Source organism: Ochotona princeps, chromosome 18 (genome assembly GCF_030435755.1).
Source record: "Ochotona princeps isolate mOchPri1 chromosome 18, mOchPri1.hap1, whole genome shotgun sequence".
NCBI lineage: Eukaryota > Metazoa > Chordata > Mammalia > Lagomorpha > Ochotonidae > Ochotona > Ochotona princeps.
Window position 1 is genome coordinate 46,593,949 of NC_080849.1, and position 20,299 is coordinate 46,614,247.

The 20,299-nt window shown below is 40.9% G+C and overlaps 1 protein-coding gene across 1 annotated transcript in view; it reads right to left on the reverse strand.

The window, feature by feature from the left end:
- The window catches only part of L3MBTL4 (L3MBTL histone methyl-lysine binding protein 4), a 391,255-nt gene that overhangs the window by 246,320 nt on the left and 124,636 nt on the right, over window positions 1-20,299 (reverse strand). The window contains exon 11 of the mRNA XM_058677030.1: window positions 162-247. Within this exon, the coding sequence (XP_058533013.1) occupies window positions 162-247 (86 nt within the window). The remainder of the gene's footprint in view (window positions 1-161; window positions 248-20,299) is intronic.

Consider the following 20,299-nt stretch of genomic DNA (forward strand, 5'->3'; position numbering starts at 1 on the left):
ATAGGAACAATAGCAAACACTTTATAGTTTTCACTAAAAGCAAAGCAAAATATCACGTGAATTTTAAAGGCAAAAGCAGAGTAATTTTAAATTGCTACATGTAGGCATAACTCAACAAAGATACTGTTTAAGGGTAAAGTGTATGCCTACACAGAACTTACCATTTTAAAAACTTTGGCAGGAACTGCATGAGTCTGAGTAGCTTCTAGATACTCTGTCCAGGAAAATTTTTCTGGGTTAGGATAACCTGAAAAAATATGAATATATATAAAATTGTCACTCATCCATTCCCAAATTCTACAAAAAAACTTAATTGAATGTTCACTATGTAACATAATTTGCCAAGAACACTTCATTTAAGCCTTGTGATAACCTCCAAATTAAGGCATTCCTATACATCAGACTCACCCAACACAGTCAGGCAGGTTTACCTGGGGCAAATGAGAATATCAGTATTTGGCAAAGGCAGGTGACACCCAGGAGTCAGACACATCAGCTACCTTAGGAAGCTCCTTAAAATCTGGAGAAGATGGAGAGAAAGAGAAAGCAAGAAAAAGAAAAAAAAGAGAGAGAAGAAGGGAGGGAGGGAGGAAGGAAGGAAGGAAGCAAGGAAGGAAGGAAGGACCTACAACTACCCGACTTCAAGAACTATGGACAGAAAGAGACGGACACTTTGCAGTATGTCCAATCATTCTGTACCTCCTAGTTTTAGTTTTCTACGTCACACCTTTGAAATCACAACTTATCCAAAGTACTATTTGCCATTGCAATTTAAAAATAAATTGGATGCAACATGGTATGACACTCAATATTGTTTTTAAATGTGCTTTTAGCCATATTTCTTGACTCTTACATTTGTCTTCATTTATTACTGATTTTATTTGCTAGAGGCCTGTCTATAGTCTGTTGCTATCCTTATCCTTTCAAGGACTAACTACTTAGTTTTACTCAAAGTTCTACTGTTGTACTTTCCAATTGTTTTGTTTGCTGTTTTTGTTTTCATCACTTTATTCTTCCTAATTTCTTCAGGTTTGTGTTATGGAACTTGTTTTGTCACACTGAACTTCAAACATAATTTTCATTTTTTAAACTAAATTACGAACCTTTTTAATGCCACTCAGTATAGCTTTAGACAGTTCGCAAACTTTCATAACATGTGGATTTTTCTCACCTTTACTCTATAAAAAATAATTACAATTATATTCTGAAATTATAATTAACTGAGTTACTGTTTAAGGAATATTCAAGGTGGTTAATTAAGGTAGTTATTATTTCAAGTATTATTAAAATTTAGTCTTCCATCTTACAATTTCAGAATGTCACATAGAATGTACAAATCCTGCTTGTAAGACTGGAGTACTGCATTTTGATGTAACATACGACCAACAACAAGAAAAATTTAACTGTGTGATTCCAAGATTTAGTACCAAGGTGAACTAATACAATTTAGCTATTTTTTTTTTTAATCAGACTTTTTTTTTAGTCGAGAGCCTGAAGCAGTGTTTCAAAGTCTCAAAACTAATCAAGTTTGTCTATAGTCATCCAGTATTTCTGATAGGTTTTCTTTTTAATTCACCTTTCACTTGTACAGCTTTCTGTTTAGAGTAGCCCTGAGTCTGTGATTATAAAGCAAATTCAAAGTACATTACTGTAGTGCTGGCATGATGGATCAATTGGCTAATCTTCTACCTCCAAGTGCTGGCAGCCCACGGGGATGCCAGTTCGTGTTCTGGCTGCTCAACTTCCCATCCAGCCCCTTGCTTACATCCTGAGAAAGCAGAAGGAACCCTGCAGCCACATGGGAGACCAGGAGGAAACTCCTGGCTGCTGCTGGCTTCAAATCAGCTCGGCTGGGGCTGTTATGATCATTTGCGGAGTGAACCAGTGGTTGGAAGTTCTTTGTGTCTGTCCTTCCTTCTCTCAGCCTTGATCCCCAGTCCGCATGGCGAGGCTACAAACAGAGCTGCAGAGGAACACACAGGGCCAGGCGGTTTCACACAGCTATGCAGCAACACCTCTACAGGGTCGTTGGAAATGTCAAAAATCTCACTTGAAATAACAAGGAAATACACCAAAGGAACAGGAGTAGACTTTGATTCCTTCATTTCACTCAAAGAAAATCAACTTTCAGCTTCCATTTGGTGGAAAGTACTATGATAATACATAATGTCCATGAAGTTAGTTATTCCGCACACATACCGTGTTTTATAGTGAGTTTCAGGGAGCATGAGAAACTTGTAGTGGCAGAGTTCTCAAGCAGAAACAATGAGATTTAAACAACTGGTCTGGTTCCAATTCAGAGCATCCTTGATCCAGGAACCTACAGAGTCCTAGGACTTTGGACTGAGGGCCTAGGCCCCCTCTGCAGGCCAGCAAGTAGTACCACGAGAGGGAGGGGACCTGGCTGGGCTGGAGGGCAGGGAGAAAGCAGCCAGCTACCCTGAAGATTGGGCTAAGAGCTTAAACATGTTCGATCAGAGTGCCCTTATTCTACGCTTAAAATTTCTTACAGGAAAAATTAAGTCCAAGATGTAGCTAGAGGTATTGGTAGCAATAAGGAAAAGTGTCCCATACGTCCAGACTAGGAACTACAGTGGTAGGGCCATGCTCCCACAGCCCTGGATCTCTCCCTGTGGCACTGGCAACAGCTCCAGTAAAGAGGAAGAGCCAGGTGACAAATGTCTTGCATTAATGCTGGAATGGGATTCAAACACATAGCAGCCAATGGAGTGAAATTGCAAGTGTTGAGGGAGAAGTTCCTCTGAGTAACTGAGAATTTTCAAGGAAACAAGAGGGCTATATAATACAGACCCTCCCCCAAAATAATGTGCCTTCCCTAACCCTATCATCTGTCTAGTTTTTCTCCACTGCCGGTCACCTCCTAACACACTGTATATTTTTCCCATTTCTTAATTTCCTTACTTGATTAGACTGTAAGTGGCCTTACAAGAGCAATTTGTTTGCTTCACTAGAATTTCCTCAGGGCATATCACTGTCACTCAGTATTTGCTGACTATTTGTTGAATGAATAAAGCATACTTCCTAAAAAGTGTGCCTGTAATATTGTGGTGTTCAAGAGTGGCAAAGGTGCACCAGAACAGTTGTAGTCTGGCGTCATGGTCTGGGACAAAACTGTTATAACAGGTAATTTGCCTGCTGGTGCTACCATCAGAAAAAGATGATGGGGCCCGGTGGCGTGGCTTAGTGGCTAAAGTCCTCGCCTTGAACTCCCCGGGATTTCATATGGGCGCCGGTTCTAATCCCGGCAGCTCCACTTCCCATCCAGCTCCCTGCTTGTGGCCTGGGAAAAGCAGTTGAGGACGGCCCAGTGCCTTGGGACACTGCACCCGCGTGGGAGACCCGGAAGAGGTTCCTGGTTCCCAGCTTCGGATCGGCGCAGCACCAGCCGTTGAGGCTCACTTGGGGAGTGAATCATCGGACGGAAGACCTTCCTCTCTGTCTCTCCTCTCTGTATATCTGACTTTGTAATAAAATAAATAAATCTTTAAAAAAAAGAAAGAAAAAGATGATGTCAGTGCATTAACACTGGCTAATATCCCAAGTAGTGCTGTAGAATGGCAGATGGCCAAAGGCGGGCCTCTGATTTGTGGTGTCCACACAAGCCAAATGTAATACTGCTCAGCTGTCTATCCCATAAACGAAAAGGCTAACTTAGCTTTGAGATTGGCTGTGGTTTCCTTTGATAACGGCATCCTCGATTTTCTTCTCTCAAGAAAAATAGGCTAATTTTGCCTCTAAATCCCTCTTTCCAAAGAGAAGGTTTATGCACAAATACCACAAGTCCTTATATCCCAGGCTTCCTGTCATGACAACACATCTCATAAGAACAAGGGAAGCACAACAACCACAATTACACTAGAGACCAATCTAGAAACCAAAAATTATAGGTGTCTTAGGAAATCAACTTTCAAATAAGCAAGAGTTAATAAAAAGGGATCTACACAGAATCCTGTAAGAAATTTCAATCAGAGCAGACAGACTATTGCTCATGGACACACATAGTTCATAGATGTAAAAGGACACTTCGTCGGCTCCTATGCTTTGGTGAGGAAAGTGAGGCCTGGCATTTCAAACACTTAACCTTGCTAAGACAACAGATAATGGAATCAAACTAACAATCTATAGACACCAAAACTTCCAGGAATCTACTTTGAGGCTTATCAAGTGCTCTACAGACTTGGTCCCCAAGTGCAGGAGGAAGAAACACAGAAGTCGGGTCTAGGGGTTTGTTAGCAGTTAAATCCCACTTGGCTTTTGCCATCATTTTAGTATCTATGCAGGGGCCTCAGACACCAACTGCATCCTCTGCTTCCACAGCTTTCACAAGCAGAGTCATAACTCACTCCAATATGCAGGTCTGACAGTGTCCAAACCATCCAGGGGCAGAGACAATGGAAATTTGGAACCAATGTGAGCTACCCTCTGTGACTGACTGCACGCACAGAGGGGCTCGGGTGAAAGCCATGTCATCACGAAGCTCTCATTGTCGATGTCATGTGCCGTCTACCAACAGACTGAAGAGACACAACGCAATATCTCCTTTCACTGCTTTGCATAATCAGGGTTTAGGTTTTACCCTATTTGGTTTGAAAAATCATGCTAAAATTGCCTCACATTCACAGTACCTTAGATGCCACAAGCCTCAGGCTCATATTCAGTTCATCACAGCAGATGAAGTTAAAATATCCTTTTCAGTTAGATTGCCCAGTCTTTATACAAGGAGGTCAGACTTATGAAGTAATTATCCATCCGCCTCAAAACATATGGAAAACTCTGCCATCCACAGCATGGTGAACCAGTGCCTCAGGGACTTGTCAGAGAGTTCATTTTGCAATTTATTACTTTGCTTCAAGTATGGCTGACCTGTAGCACATCGAGAATAGACTAGGCATAGAAATAAGCTCTTTCCTGCGTCTACTGAAATACGCAAAAAAAGAAACTATCTGTACTGCACTGGTTGAACGCTAGCAGAAATGTCTCTGAGAAAACCATGGCTCTCTCAAACCTAATCCAAACCAGTGTTTCATAAATGGCAGTCATTCATGATACGGCCACTCCATGGTCAGCTTCCAGGTGAACATATGAAAACAACTTAGAAATTTTAGCTATGTTCTCTTTTAAATGCCATCAAAATGCCAGATTTTTTTTCAAATGAATGATTGTTAATGGAGAAAATACCAAAACTAATTTTGATACAACACATTGTGCAATGTTATATGACCATTTTGAAGAAATATTTAAAACTACAACAGATGAGAACAGATTTACTCTAGGTACATAGAAAAGCATGTACCAAATTTTATAGTACAGAGAATAACAAAAAGGACATGGGTTCATGGAAAGCCAAAGAGGATAGGGCTCTAGGTCCCCGGCTCTGAATGGACCCTGACCAAACCATCTGGGGACTGAATCAGTGGATGGAAGGCCTCTCTCATTCCCTTCCCCCTCCCCGATTTTCAAAATAAACAGAACAACTCTTAAACAAATAAAGTAAAATTGCCTGGTGCCGCCATTCCCGGGCGGCTGATTCTGCTCCGGAGAGAGGCCCAGGTAGCTCAGCCAATCCTGCCCTGTGAACTCCCTGGCCCGCAGGAGCCCTCTGGAGGACACCCGACTCCTCAGGAGCTGGGAAGTGCACTAGTTCTTGAAAAGAACTGTTTTCTGTGAACAACAGGCATGAGAGGAAAGCAGCGTACGCCCACCTGACACGGCACAGGAAGGAATCACTGCCCTGTGTGTGAGTGACAGTGGTTAAGATGACATTGGACTCCTGTGTCTCAAGATGGCCGACGGAGGGAGACTGATGCAACTGAGGGTCCTAAAAGTTAGGGACGGGAGCAGTCTGAAGTGAACCTGAGAGGAAAAGAACCATGGGGAACACTGTGGGAGATTCCCCAGTCCTGCCAGGACTGAGAAAGGTGGCACACAGCAGAAAAACAAACACGAAATACTGGGATCAGCAACCTGAGAAGGACAAAGAGGGAGCCCCGGCCTGCAGAGACTCAAGCGAAATCGGGCCAGCGAAATTCGGGGAGCGGACCTCAGTGAGTTGCTAACACAGGCAAATGCCCACCCTTAGCAGGAGGTGAAATTGGGCCAGCGAAATTCGGGGAGCGAGCCTTGGTGAGTCGCTAATACAGGGAAATGCCTGCCCTTAGCAGGAGGAACTTGGGACAAAAATGTGGTGAAAGGTGCCTAAACTGTTGGCTCAGATCTGGGCAGACTTGGATCTGGGCAGGCTTGGATCTGGGCAGAGGGGCCAGAGAGGGCAACCAGGCACAGAAACAAAGAGCCTGAGTGATCCTGGGAACTAGAGCTCCCCAGCACTGGGAGGAGCCAATCCCAGGGCCATGAGAACACCACAGAAGGGACACTCAAAAGCTACCGCAAATCCCGGTTTTAAGTCAATGAGCTAATCATAGGTTGTGGTTAGGACTTGTTTTTTTTTTTTTTTTTTTTTAACATACTGGTTACTCAAAACCATGTCAATTCCATAATATTGCAAATTGCTGTTGATGTTATATTGGGACTCTTAATTGACTGTGAGGATATTATACCAGCTCTGACTTCGGACCAGAAATGGTCTCCCCAAGAAACTGTTCAACCCATCTGGACAATAAGTAGCTGGACTCCATGATTAGTATATGTTTGCAAGGAAAGAATCTTGATTGAATTTGAACTGTAATGCTGCATCAAGGTGGAGGAATCCACCAGGGGGGAGGGGAGAGGGAGGGGGAGGGGTGGGGGGATTCCCAGAGCCTATGAAACTGTCACATAATGCAAAATATTAATAAAAATACAAGAAAAAAAAAAAGAGCCCACAAGACCGTGGACTGAAGAAGTAGGGGGAGGGGAATCCAGGCGCCACAAAGAAAAAAAAATCTAGGTCAGCAAGACCTCAGGTCACCCACTAGGTGGGAGCAGAGGTCAAGGGTTTGAAGCCAGCAATACCCTATATCACATTGACAGGGGCGAGGTCACAGGAAAATAAATGAGTCAGAGGAAGGAGCCAGTGCCACCCCAAAAAGTCACCAAAAGGCCTGGTCAATCACAGAGATTACAGATGAAGAAATTGAAGACCTATCAGACAAGGAGTTCAGAAAAATTAGTATGAAACTCTTCAGAGACAATGAAAAACAATGGGAGGAACTCAAGGAATTGAAAAACCACATAAACACAAAAACAAAATTAGTCAAAAATTAGATCCTTGACCTGAAGTACAGAGTTGAGAGCTTAGCCAACAGAATTATAGCAGCAGAAGACAGGATATCCGAATTGGAAGACTCCCAGAATGAAAGCAGGCAGATTATTAACCAACTGGAGATACAATTGAACAAAACCAACAAGGCAATGCAGGAGATGAACGACATCAAGAAGTGGAATATCAGAATCACAGGCCTCCCAGAGGAGTGGAGAGAGAGACAGGTGTACAACCGGTGCTCGATGAAATTACACAGGAGAACCTCCAAAACACTTGGAACACGAGCCCAGTCCAAATCCAAGAAGGCCAGAGAACGCCCCACAGATATGACCCAAAAAGATCTTCACCCAGACACGTGGTAATCAAGCTCCCCTCCAGCGAATACAAAGAAAGAATCCTGAGGCTAGCACGAAGCAAAGACAAGCTTACATTTAGAGGCAGGTCCATCAGGATCACCACTGACTTCTCAGAACAGACGCTCCAAGCAAGAAGGGATTGCAATAAAGTCTTTCAAATACTGAAACAGAACAACTGTCAACCAAGAATAATGTACCCAGCAAAGATCTCATTTGTATTTGAGAATGAAATTAGATACTTCCATAGCAAGGAGAAATTAGAAGAATATGCCAGCACAAAACCAGCTCTACAAAATCTCCTTAGAAATGCGCTACTCTCAGAGATAAAGAAAGCAAACCATAAGCAAGGATGACAAATGGGAAGACCTCCCCACTGAAGTACAGGCAGGGAAAGACAATTAGATACCAACACCCTCAAAAACACATACGAATGGCAGGACAAAATCGCAATCTCTCAATATTAACCTGTAACACAAATGGCCTAAATTCATCAGTCAAAAGACATATTAAGAGACTGGATTAACAAACAGGATCCAACTATCTGCTGCCTACAAGAGATGCATCTAACCAGAAAAAATGCTAAGAAACTGAAAGTGAAGGGATGGAAAAAGATATTTCACGCCAATGGACGAGAAAAAAAGGCTGGTGTAGCAGTCCTAATTTCAGATGATATAAACATCAAAAAAGACACACAAGGTCATTTTATATTGTTGAAAGGAAAGATCCATCAGGAAGTGATTACCACCCTTAACATTTACGCTCCAAGTCCAGATGCACCCAGCTATGTGAAATAATTACTTATAGACTTAAAGGGAGAAATAAATGAACATACGATAATCCTGGTTGATCTGAACACCCCATTAACACCAATAGATAGATCAATGAGACAAAAGCTCAACAGAGAAGCTACAGAGCTCACACAAACAATAGAACAACTGGACCTAGTAGACATATATACAACATTTCATCCTAAGGTTGCAGATTATACATTTTTTTTCAGCAGCGCATGGCACCTTCTCCAGGATCGACCACATGACCACATGATAGGACACAAAGCAAGTCTAACTAACTTCAAAAAAATCAGAATCATACCATGTACCTTCTCAGACCATCACGGAATGAAACTGGAAATCAGCAATTCAAAATGCCCCAGGAAATACGTAAACTCTTGGAGATTGAACAATATGCTATTAAACGAACAATGGGTTAGAGAAGAAATTAAAGACGAGATCAAAAAATTTATGGAAACCAATAAAAACTTAGATACAACAGCCCAAAACTTGTGGGACACCGCCAAAGCAGTGTTACATGGTAAGCTTATTGCAATTGGTGCTCATGTCAAGGCCCAAGACAGGCATCAAATAGGAATTAAGCCTCCAAGAATTGGAAATACAGCAGCAAAATGACCCCACAAACAATAGGAACAAGAAATTATCAAAACAAGGGAGGAAATTAATCAAATGGAAATTAAAAACACTATACATAAAACCAATTAATCAAAAAGCTGGTTTCTTGAGAAGATAAAAAAAAAATAGAAACCCCACTGGCCCGACTGACAAAGGAAAAACAAGAGAAAGCGAGAATTAGCAGCATCAAAGATGAAAAAGGCAACATAACAACAGACACTGCAACCAGCAAGAAAATAATTAGAAATTACTACAAAGCACTGTACTCCAACAAATCAGAACACCAGCAGGAAATGGAAAGGTTCCTAGACTCCCACCACTTACCAAAACTTACCTCAGAGGCAACAGAAGACCTGAATAAACCCATAACCAAAGCAGAGATAGAGTCAGGGATTAAAGATCTCCCAAAAAAGAAAAGCCCAGGACCAGATGGCTTCACCGCAGAATTCTACAAAACATTCCAGAGCTAACCCCAATCCTCCACAAGCTCTTCAAAACAATAGAAAAGGAAGCAACCCTTCCAAACTCATTCTATGAAGCCAACATCACTTTAATCCCAAAACCGGATAGAGAATTAACAGAGAAGGAAAACTACAGATCAATCTCTCTGATGAACATTGATGCTAAGATTATCAACAAAATCCCAGCCAATAGAATTCAAAAACACATCAGACAGAATGCAGGGATGGTTCAACATACAGAAATCCATCCATAATAGGCAAAATCAGTATCATTAAAATGTCTATTCTGCCAAAAGCAATATATAGATTCAATGCAATCCCAATCAAAGTACCCAAAACATTCTTCACTGAACTGGATAAAATGATACAAAGGTACATCTGGAAACACAAAAAAGCATGAATAGCTAGAACCATTCTGAAGAATAGGAACTTAACAGGGGGAATCACAGTCCTGGACCTCTGGACATACTATACGGCAGTGGTTTTCAAAACAGCCTGGAACTGGCACAAAGATAGAGAGGAAGATCAATGGAGCAGAATAGAAACACCAGACGGGAACCCACATAGATACAGCCAAATAATCTTCGACAAAAAGACAACAATCCAGGCAAATGGGAAGGTCTCTTTAATAAATGCTGTTGGGACAACTGGATGGTAGCCTGTAGAAACAAGAAGATAGGCCCATATCTCTCACCATACACTAAGATCAAATCTAAATGGATAAAAGACTTAACCTACACCCAGAAACCTTCAAACTTTTGGAAGAAAATGTTGGAAACACACTGCAAGATTTAGGAGTAGGCCCTGACTTCCTAAAAAGGACTCCAAAAGCACTAGCAATCAAGGCCAAAAAAACAAATGGGACCTCATCAAACTAAGAAGCTTCTGTACAGCAAGGGAAACAATCAACAAAGTAAAAAGGCAACCCACAGAATGGGAGAAGATCTTTGCACACTACACAGGTGATAGGGCACTAATCTCCAGGATATACAAGGATCTCCAGATAAACCAAAACACCAAAACAAACAAACCACTCAAGAAATGGGCACGGGAAATGGGCAGACATTTCACAAAGGAACAAACCGAAATGGCAAACAAACATATGAAAAAATGCTCAAGTTCCCTGGCAATAAGGGAAATGCAATTGAAGACAACAATGAGGTACCACCTAACGCCAGTAACGATGGCACACATACAAAAAACCACCAACACTTGCTGGCGAGGATGTGGGGAAAAGGAAACCCTACTCCACTGCTGGTGGGGCTGCAGGCTGGTACAGCCTCTATGGAAATCAGTATGGAGAACATTCAAACAACTCAAAATCAACATACCGTATGATTCAGCAATAGCACTCCTAGGAATATATCCAAAACACTTGTTACACAAGAAACCAACATGCACCCCTATGTTTATAGTAGCACAATCAATAATTGCAAAAACTTGGAAGCAACTGAAATGCCCATCAACAGAAGACTGGATAAGAAAGTTATGGTTCATTTACTCCATAGAATACTACTCAGCTATTAAAAAAAACGAAATGCAGTTTTTTGTGGTCAAATGGGCCCAACTGGAAACCATTATGCTAAGGGAAATGAGCCAATCCCAAAAGGTTAAATATCACATGTTCGCCTTAATATAAGATGAAAGGATGCCAATCCGGAAAATAGTACCTGTGTATTGTAATATTATTTTAGCCTCAAACAGCCTGTATCTAATGCATTAAGATATTGTGATGTAATCAATTGACATACAATTAATGTGAATCAGACTGTTATGTTCTACATCAAAGAATTATAAAACCTAATATACTTTTACGACCTTAAGCTACTCAGAAATGGGGTGGAAGAACAGGGAAATCTTCCATCTCCTTAGAATGTGTGAGGAAGACATAAAGCATAACCTATCAAAAACATAAATGGTAACTCATAGACAACAGACTTGAATCAGCATTAAACAATAGTTAAATTACAAAGACATATTGGGGGAATCAAGAATGATCCTTACAACCTCTTAACAGGAGGTCAGATGCACAGAGCATGGGGGGACCCCAGAGTGGAGCAGGTGGGCAGGAGGAGGCTTGTATCCCAACTCTGAAGACTCAGATCCTCACCAAGGACTATCGGTATGGGCATCAAGGACTATATCCCAACAGACAAGGAGAGCACGGGGAATTGGAGTGCCTTCAGAGGCCGAGAACTCCGAGGTCACCCAGCCCTGTTTGGATCTACCACATGGGATGGAAGAGACCCAAATCCTTCCTCGCAGGATCCAAGGGCATCAGAACAACAGCCAGGTGCCCTGAGGGATCTGCAGAAACAGAAGAACAGCAAACTTCCTTCAGGACTAGAGAAAGGAGCTTCTGCTGGTCCTTACTTAGTTCCAGCTTTGGATCCCCACCCTCTCTTGCAATGACCATCAGGATCGCCCCGGAGCCCCCTGCCCCCCAAATAGGATAGATAGAGAAATACAAGGAAAGCTTAGAACCAAACAGGAAAGGATCAGCGTGGATCCACATATATCTTACTACATAGGACACAAAGATTAGTTATTCCTCACTAGGGTATGGAAGATTTCTCTGTACACCCCTCCTAAAACTGCTCTGTACCTCAACTGTTGACAAAGGCCTGGTTAGATTTAAAAGCCAATTTAAGACTATCCTAAAATCTACCAAGTTCAGCAAAATTATGCGTCAACACAATAAACAGCTAAATACTAAACTGAAAACAGACACGAGACAGCTGAATAGTACCCTATAGCCACTTTAAGGTGTATAGCAGCCGGTGCTGAGTACAAACAAAAATTGAAGGGTCAATGAAGTAATCACAGGAGGTGGTTAAGAACTTGCACTGTTATAATGTATTGATTACTCAATACTATGTCAGTTAACTCTATAATGTTGTAAGTTGTTATTGATGTTGTGCTGGGGCCTCTAATTGACCGGGACAATATTCTACCAGCTCTACCTTCAGACCAGAGAAGGTCTCCCCAAGAAACTGTTGAATTTATCTGGGCAATAAGATGCTGAACTCCACTCTTGGTATATGATTGCAACGAAAGAATCTTGATTTAATTTGAACTATAGTACTGCAGCTAGGTGGAGGAATCCACCAAGGGGGTAGGGCTTGGGAAGGGGATGGGGGAAATCCCAAAGCCTGTGAATCTGTGTCACATAATGCAACGTAATTAATTTTTAAAAAGTAAAATTAAAGACAGCATATTAAAACTAGGAATCATAGATGAAATGTGAGTAAAACACACAGAGCCCTTGCTGACACAACATTAACAGAAAAATGTGCCTCACTTTGAGAGAATTGGATTTCTTCCTCTCTTTCTCCTTCATGTTTGAATTTTTATATTCTTGTGAGAAGGAAAAAATTATGAATGGTAATCTGGAAGTATTTATCAAATGTGTAAAAATTATCTCCTTATCTGGAAATCAGTAATTCTGCTTATAACAAACAAAACAAAGCAGCAACCATAAACATTTCCTGGAACAATATCCTGCATATCATTATTTTAAAAAGTAAAAGCAAAAAGCATTCTAAAAACATTGTGATGAGCTCACAATATATAGATAATTAAGCAGTCATTAATAATCAGGTTCTCAGAGACTAAAGAAAAGGAAATATGCTCAAATTATATTTCTGGGCCTGGTGCAGTAGCCTAGCAGTTAAAGTCCTCTCCTTGCATGCACTGGGATCCTGTATGGACGCCAGTTCTAATCCCAGTGGCCCTGCTTCTCATCCAGCTCCTGCTTGTAGCCTGGGAAAGCAGTGGAGGACAGCCCAAAGCCTTGGGGCCCTGCACTCACATGGGAGGCCACCACAGCCAGTTAGGGAGTGAATCAGTGGATGGAAGATCATCTTCTCTGTCTTTCTCTCTGTATATTTGACTTTCCAATAAAAAATTAAAATAAATCTTTAAAAATTAATTTCTTAAGAAAGAAAAAATTACTAGCATAGTATAAAGATAAGAATTTTAACTTTTAGAAATATTTAAATGTTACACAGATATACTGACGAATAAATAGAAAAACCAATAGAAAAACACGTTAATGGTAATCTGAACCTAATAGTGAAATTAATACATTTCTAAGTATTTACTTATTTAAGAACAGAGTGATATGGAGAGACACATTTTCTATCCTTGCTCCCAAAGTGACTCCACCAGCCAGGACTGGGCCAGGCTGAGGCCAGGATCCAGAAACGTCATCTAGAACCCCCACATGGGTGGCAGGCCTCCAGATACTCCAATCTTTTGCAGTCTCCCATGGCACAGTAATAACAATCTGGATTGCAAGTAGAAGAGTCAGGACTCAAACCAGCAGTCTGATGTAAACCTCCAATGTTACAAGTGAAGGTTTCACATGGTATACTACAATGATGGCCTCGGGACTAATAATCTGCATAGACCAATTATGATGTTTCGTTTTTAGAACAAATTTCTTGCAATTAAGAAAAATGTTCTGAGGGTGAGAGAGAAACTACAATTAATTCCATAATCATTATTTTAGATTTTATTTAGATCTTAATCACACTGCTGTGCAAAACTCAATATTTTATTCTCATTTCAGAATGAGTTTGCCTAAAATTTGGCTCTGACCTACTCCTTTCTTATTAATACCGTTTTAAATTTTTTATCCAAAATGGAATCCCAGATTGAGCTCACAGCTCCTGGCTTCAGCCTCAGCCATGTCCAGCTCTTGAAACCATTTAGGGAGCAAGGCAGCAAATGGAAGTGCTCTCTCTCTCTCAAATAAACAAAGGAAAACGTTCTAAAACTAAATGAAACTGGCTTTGGCTTCCTGGCCTCCAGGAATGCAAGGTAACAGGTTTGTGCTGTTTCAAGCCCTATGTGCATGACTTGTTACGAAGTAGAAATGCCATCCCATCTTTCTCTCCATGCAGCATTTTTTCCTCAATAGCCAATTACCTTGCTATCTTCCACGCAGTTAAGGTTTTGCTTGCCTAGACTTCCCTGCACTCCCCGTGAAGGGTGGCCCAGCAGCCCTCTGCCCCACCTCACCCACCGAAGTCCTAGAGAGCAGACACCCTGGGTGAAACAGGGGCTGTGACTGCATCATTCTCCAGACCGGAAAATGAATGAATAAATACATTACTGAGGAAGAAAAAGCCAACCAATAAACAAAAGGAATAATGGAATTTGGTAAAAGCCACACTAATCATTAATTCATTCAGCAAATATCGAATATACAATATCAGTCTGTGACATCTTGATGAGTAACAGAATATTTCTATAATCTTAAAAGCAATTTCCTGGGCGCAGCACAATAGTCTAGCAACTAATACCCTCACTTTGAACATGCCGGGATCCCATATGAAAGCCAGTTTTAATCCCAGCAGCTCCACTTCCCATCCAGCTCCTGCTTGTGGCCTGGGAAAGCAGTCAAGGATGACCCAAAGCCTTGGGATCCGCACCCACGCGGGAGATCCAAAAGAAGCTCCCGGCTCCTGGCTTCGTATTGGCTCAGCTACAGCCATTGCGGCCTCTTGGAGAATGAACCATCAGATGGAATATCTTCCTCTCTGTCTCCCCTCCTCTGTATATCTGCCTTCCCAATAAAAGCAAATAAGTCTTTTTTTAAAAAAAAAGAGTAATTTCCTAGCAAGTACAGATTAAACCCAAACGGGAAAAAAAGGATTTTACAGCAAGAGTAACTTAGCACATTCCACTTGAATCAGACGACCAATAATACTATCAACAAGAAAGCTTGTGAATGCACACAGCTGGGTAAGACGCCAGGAGAACACAGCATCGTTGTTGGCCACTCCTCCATAGATGCACACTCCACATTCAATCACAGGGAAACCCGAACAAACTCAAAGGGAGGGAGCGTTTCAAAATAAAAATATGTCATCTTCAAAAACATCAGATTCATGAAGAAAATCCTGAAAGAACGCTGTATGTTGAAGGAGACAGAAACAGGCACACCGAAATGCAACATGGGCTAACTGCCTATTTCCTATTTGCTGATCTGTTTTATTACATAGGATATTACTGAGTGACTGGCACAACCAGTTTTGGAAATTTAATCAGAATTGAGCATGGAAGAGTTCTTTTTTTTAAGATTTTTTTTTTTACCGGAAAGGCAAGAACAAGTCACTGTTGCCCTCCTATCCTCTGTGAGCCCAGAGCTTCCCTTGCAGCCAAGGCCATGGCTCACAATGCCCATCACTCTAAGTGGCAGAAACATCGCGTCTGGGCACTCTTCCTTCTCCCTAACACTCCCATTTCATTTCTCTATTAAAACTTCACACATCCTTCAAGGACTTCAAATTCTCCCACCAATGTGAAGCTGTCTGCATAAAAAGTTGGAATTAACACCTCTCTCCCCATATTCCCAGGACATCTTTGAAACTTTTGCTTCATTAAACTCAGAAACTCAGGCAGAAGAAGTCACACAGTGAAGTGAAAAGGACAGGACAGCTGTAACTTTTGAAGCCAAGTACCACTGCTGTACCATATCTCTGAAGCATCACAGAAGAGGGCTGGGGAAAGGCACCTGATCTCTTTTAACTTAGGAAATTGGAATAACTGACATAAATGCCACAAAGTTGCCATGAAAATAGGTAAGTCAGGGAAACACCTCTGATAATGGACATTCGGTGAAATGGAATCCTCAAATCAGAGTCCTCTTTGTACCACAACTGTGATGTCTTTAAACAAAGAGAGAAATGGTGATGAAAACAGAGAAACTGAAAAAAAAAATCACATTCACTGATAATGAGAATGCAAAATGATGCAGCCACGACAGAATATGGTTGAGCAGTTTCCCCATAAACCAAATTATGCAGAATTATTCAATTACCTTGCAGTTATATTCCCAGGTGTATCACAACAGAACTGAAAATACATTCACTCAAAAACTCCAAGCTTCATACCTGCACTACTCAAAAGAGCCTCAAAGTGGGAATAATCTGAATGCCTGTCAGCAGAGAAATAGAGTGTGGCTGGACCATTCAAGTGATTGTTGCTTAGAAATGAAAAGAAGCAATATGCTAATACATACTACCTTGTGGATGAACCTAAAACTAATTATGTTACACAAAAAGGCAGCATACTATATGATTCTAATTTGAAATATCTAAACTAGGAAATCTATAAAGATAGTTTCACAGTTGCCAATACCTTGGAGGGTCAGAGGACTGGGGAACAGTAGGCAGTAGATAAATGTTTAGGGTTTCACTTTAGAGTGAAGTAAACCACTGTAAAAAATATATACATAACTGAATATACCAAAAACCATTTTCATTGAACTGGACACTTTAAATACATGTATACTATGTGACTCACAGCTCAATAGAGCTGTTATAAAAAAATGGATCCTTTCCTTCAGGATAAATTTCGCATAATGTTGTTATTCAGTCCTGCACATTTTATGAGTACAGCAGCCACTTCAGAGACACCTGCAGAACTGGACTGCTAAGTGGGTAGGCTGCTATCTGGCACTCAAATATGAGCAACAGTGTCCATTTTAGAGAGAAGCTCTGCAACACAGTCCTTCCTGAGACCTGGTGCTGCTGTCAGGGAGAGGGGCCCTGCAACTGTCCAGATTGGGACTGGGGAGGCAGAGGAGTCCTGACACCAACTACAGAACATGTTTTTATATATAGAAATCTACTGAGCAAAGTTTTCTAGCTCTGTTTAAAATGGCAAACAAGTTACTTCAAGAAGTGAGCAGTCCTGGGAATTCAAACACATACAAAATAATCAAAATTGTCGTTGAAATAACAGTACCAGTCAAAACAACTCACAGGCTAGAAATCTAACTTTTGGCTGACAACCCACTTAATATTCTTCAGTAGGCAGATCAGATCTTCTACTGTGCAGGGTTCACAGACTACTACTCAGCTTTTTCCTTCCCAGAAAAGACGAGATGCACTCTTGTGTGTAAGGAAGTGATTCTCCACTGCAAAAGCACCCCACAAAGGGAAGACCAAGGTCTCCTGTGAGCCTACCATCATGTGAAGTTTTCCCTCTTTAAATGTTACAGCTTGTGCTGTTGAGGTTTTCTTTAAGTCTGCCTAGCATCTTTTGTCATTCGGTAATTTCAAAAGAAAATCCAGCATCCTTCTGAAGAACCGCACATGTCACAGTTTCAAATTTTCTCCAAGAAGATAATAAATACAACATCCAACATATAGAATTAAAGTTTGAACAGTAAATAGCAATATTCCAGATTTTATCACTGACTTTTGTTAATAACTGATTTCTTTCACTCTGAAGAAGTTCTTTTATCTGGAATCTACGAGAATTTGAGAGCATAGTGGAGGTTCCCAGACTATCATATACTGACTACTCTTTTCTCAGAAGTACGATAACACACACATGCATATACAGTAACACATACAGCAAGCACATTATTCTAAAAAAATATAATTGAAATCATAAAATGAAATTTGATGGAAAATCCACAGGCATAAGTGAGGTATAAAATAAAATTACTTTAGGTAAAATAACTGCAGCGAGCAAATTCTGAAGCCAAATTGCTAATAGAATAAATCATTTAAAATGGATGATGTGTAAATTCTATTTTATATTTTACTATATTTACACTATATATACATATAATATATATATGCAAATTAGGTATTCCTAAGAAAAGAAAAAAAAAACTAAATTCTCCAAATTCCTAAACCTTTGAGCAAATATATGAACTGTTATTTTTCACACTTGACTATAAGTAACAGGTCACAACCAAAACACAGATCCAATGTACAGAAGGTGAATATAGAATATAAATCAATTTCATGTTTAAACTTGGATTTCAATTCCCACAAAGCTCTTTATGTGTATACAAATATTCCAAAGCCTAAAACACTTCCAGCCTGAAGCATTCAGGATTAGGAAAACTCAACCTCTCTGTGTGTGTGTGTGTGTGTGTGTGTGTGTGTGTGTGTGTATGAGAGAGAGGGAGTTAAACCTCACAGTCCTAGTTTGGTCTTGTTATAGAGGAAAAAATGTCTGAATATCATGGCCATGCTGCAATGTATTGTTTAAACTCCTGCTTATAAATTACCTGAGCACATGAGGCCTTCATTTATCCTGTCTTCAGGCCCCTCCTCCTGTCTATAACTTCAGATCTTTCCTGTGTTAAGCAGTTAGTAAGGGCAGAAACTCTGGCACATCCATATTTCCAGAAACCTACAGGCCACCATGATCACTACTCACCACAAACTGTTTACTGTTAAGTGTTGTCTTCACCACATTTCTACTTACTACAACTTGGATATATTTTCATTAAACTCTGACATGATGTTTGTGTCTTGATCAAATGTTTGATATCCTTGAATTTCCATTTTAAGTATTATCCCGGCAAGTAAGAAGTTGTCCAATGTTCAGTGAAGGTTGTCGTGATGTGTCAGCCACACCCCCCCCAGTATTGCAAAAAGAGACACTTTCACTTCGTTAAAAGAAGTTTGTAAGAAGGAATGCAAGATGGTAGTATAGGATGAGGACAGATAAAATGAACGGAGAAGGATTAGTTGAGAGAAGCAGGAAATAGGAAAGGATAGGCTGATGGCAGAGGGACATCTGGAGAGCTGTGGACATGGGGAAGCAGCAGAGACAGCCGAACGGTGCAGCACTAGACAGGTACCCAGTGGAGATCATATCTCTACTAGTGACCAAGTGGTAAGAGAAGATCAGCAGAAAATCAGTAGGTGAACACAGCCATAAACTGCAGATTCTGTTGATTTTAAAATCTGATCCTGAACAGAAGCAGAGTGGCAGAGCCCTAGCAGACAGATATGGGAACAGGATGGACTTCACGACCCAGGCATCCACCAGTGCTGCACTGATATCATTTTGAATTCAATGGCAAAGATTCAGGTGAGGAGCACTCAGCGAGGATAGAACTAACTGCGGCACAACATATTGCACTGGTCCCACCAGAGAATTAACACTGACCTGGCATCCCAACAGTTATCTGAGTTCCATCCAAAGTAGTTCCAGGTTTCTCCCAAACCTAACTGCCAGAAGGCTCCAGTAAGAACAGGAAACACAAAATCTGCACAACTGGCACCACTGACAGCCTGTGATCTAGTTTAACACCACAGCTGGTGTCTCCTTCATACCCACATCAGTTGGAAATGGGAGCAGAAAAAAGGTTGAGCAGACAATGGTGTAGCCACAACAAAGGATCACAGGAGGTGAAGAGCAGTGACCCAGGAGTTGTGGCTGCAGAGACCCTGGCAGAAATGTAGCACAGGAGCCAGGTATTGAATGGCATAACTGACATCGAACGGAAAACCCAGCAATGCATGGGATTTGCAAAGTCGACCTGTAGAACTGTGGACAACACAGCTTAAAAATCATCCTTAAGGAGAAGAATCTGCTAATCTGAGTTGCAATGGCCAACAGCAAAAGAAGAGGCGCAAGCACAATGAATGAGGTTATTGATGCTGCCCCGCAAAGAAGCAAAAGACTATGTCAACCTGAGAGTTAACTGAGGAAGACATCAAGAAACCGCCAGAAAAAGATTTTAAGAAAAGTGCTTAAGCACATTAAAGACAAGAGAGGCATTAAAGGATTAGAAGAAATTTAAGGAACATGTTAAACAGAAATAGGAGCATTGAAACAAAATCAAGCAGAATTATTAGAAATGAAGAATACATTACAGCAAATTAAAATTTCACTAGAAAAACTCAATAAAAGAATGAGTGAGACAGCAGAAACAATCTTAGAACTAGAAGGCACCTCCTATATTAATGTTGAAAAAAACTGGAAGAGGAACTGAGTAACACTAAGAAGAGCATCCAAGAATTAGGGGATACCATTAAAAAGCCAAACATAAGAGTTATGTTAGTTTCTGAAGGTTCTGAGAGAGAAACT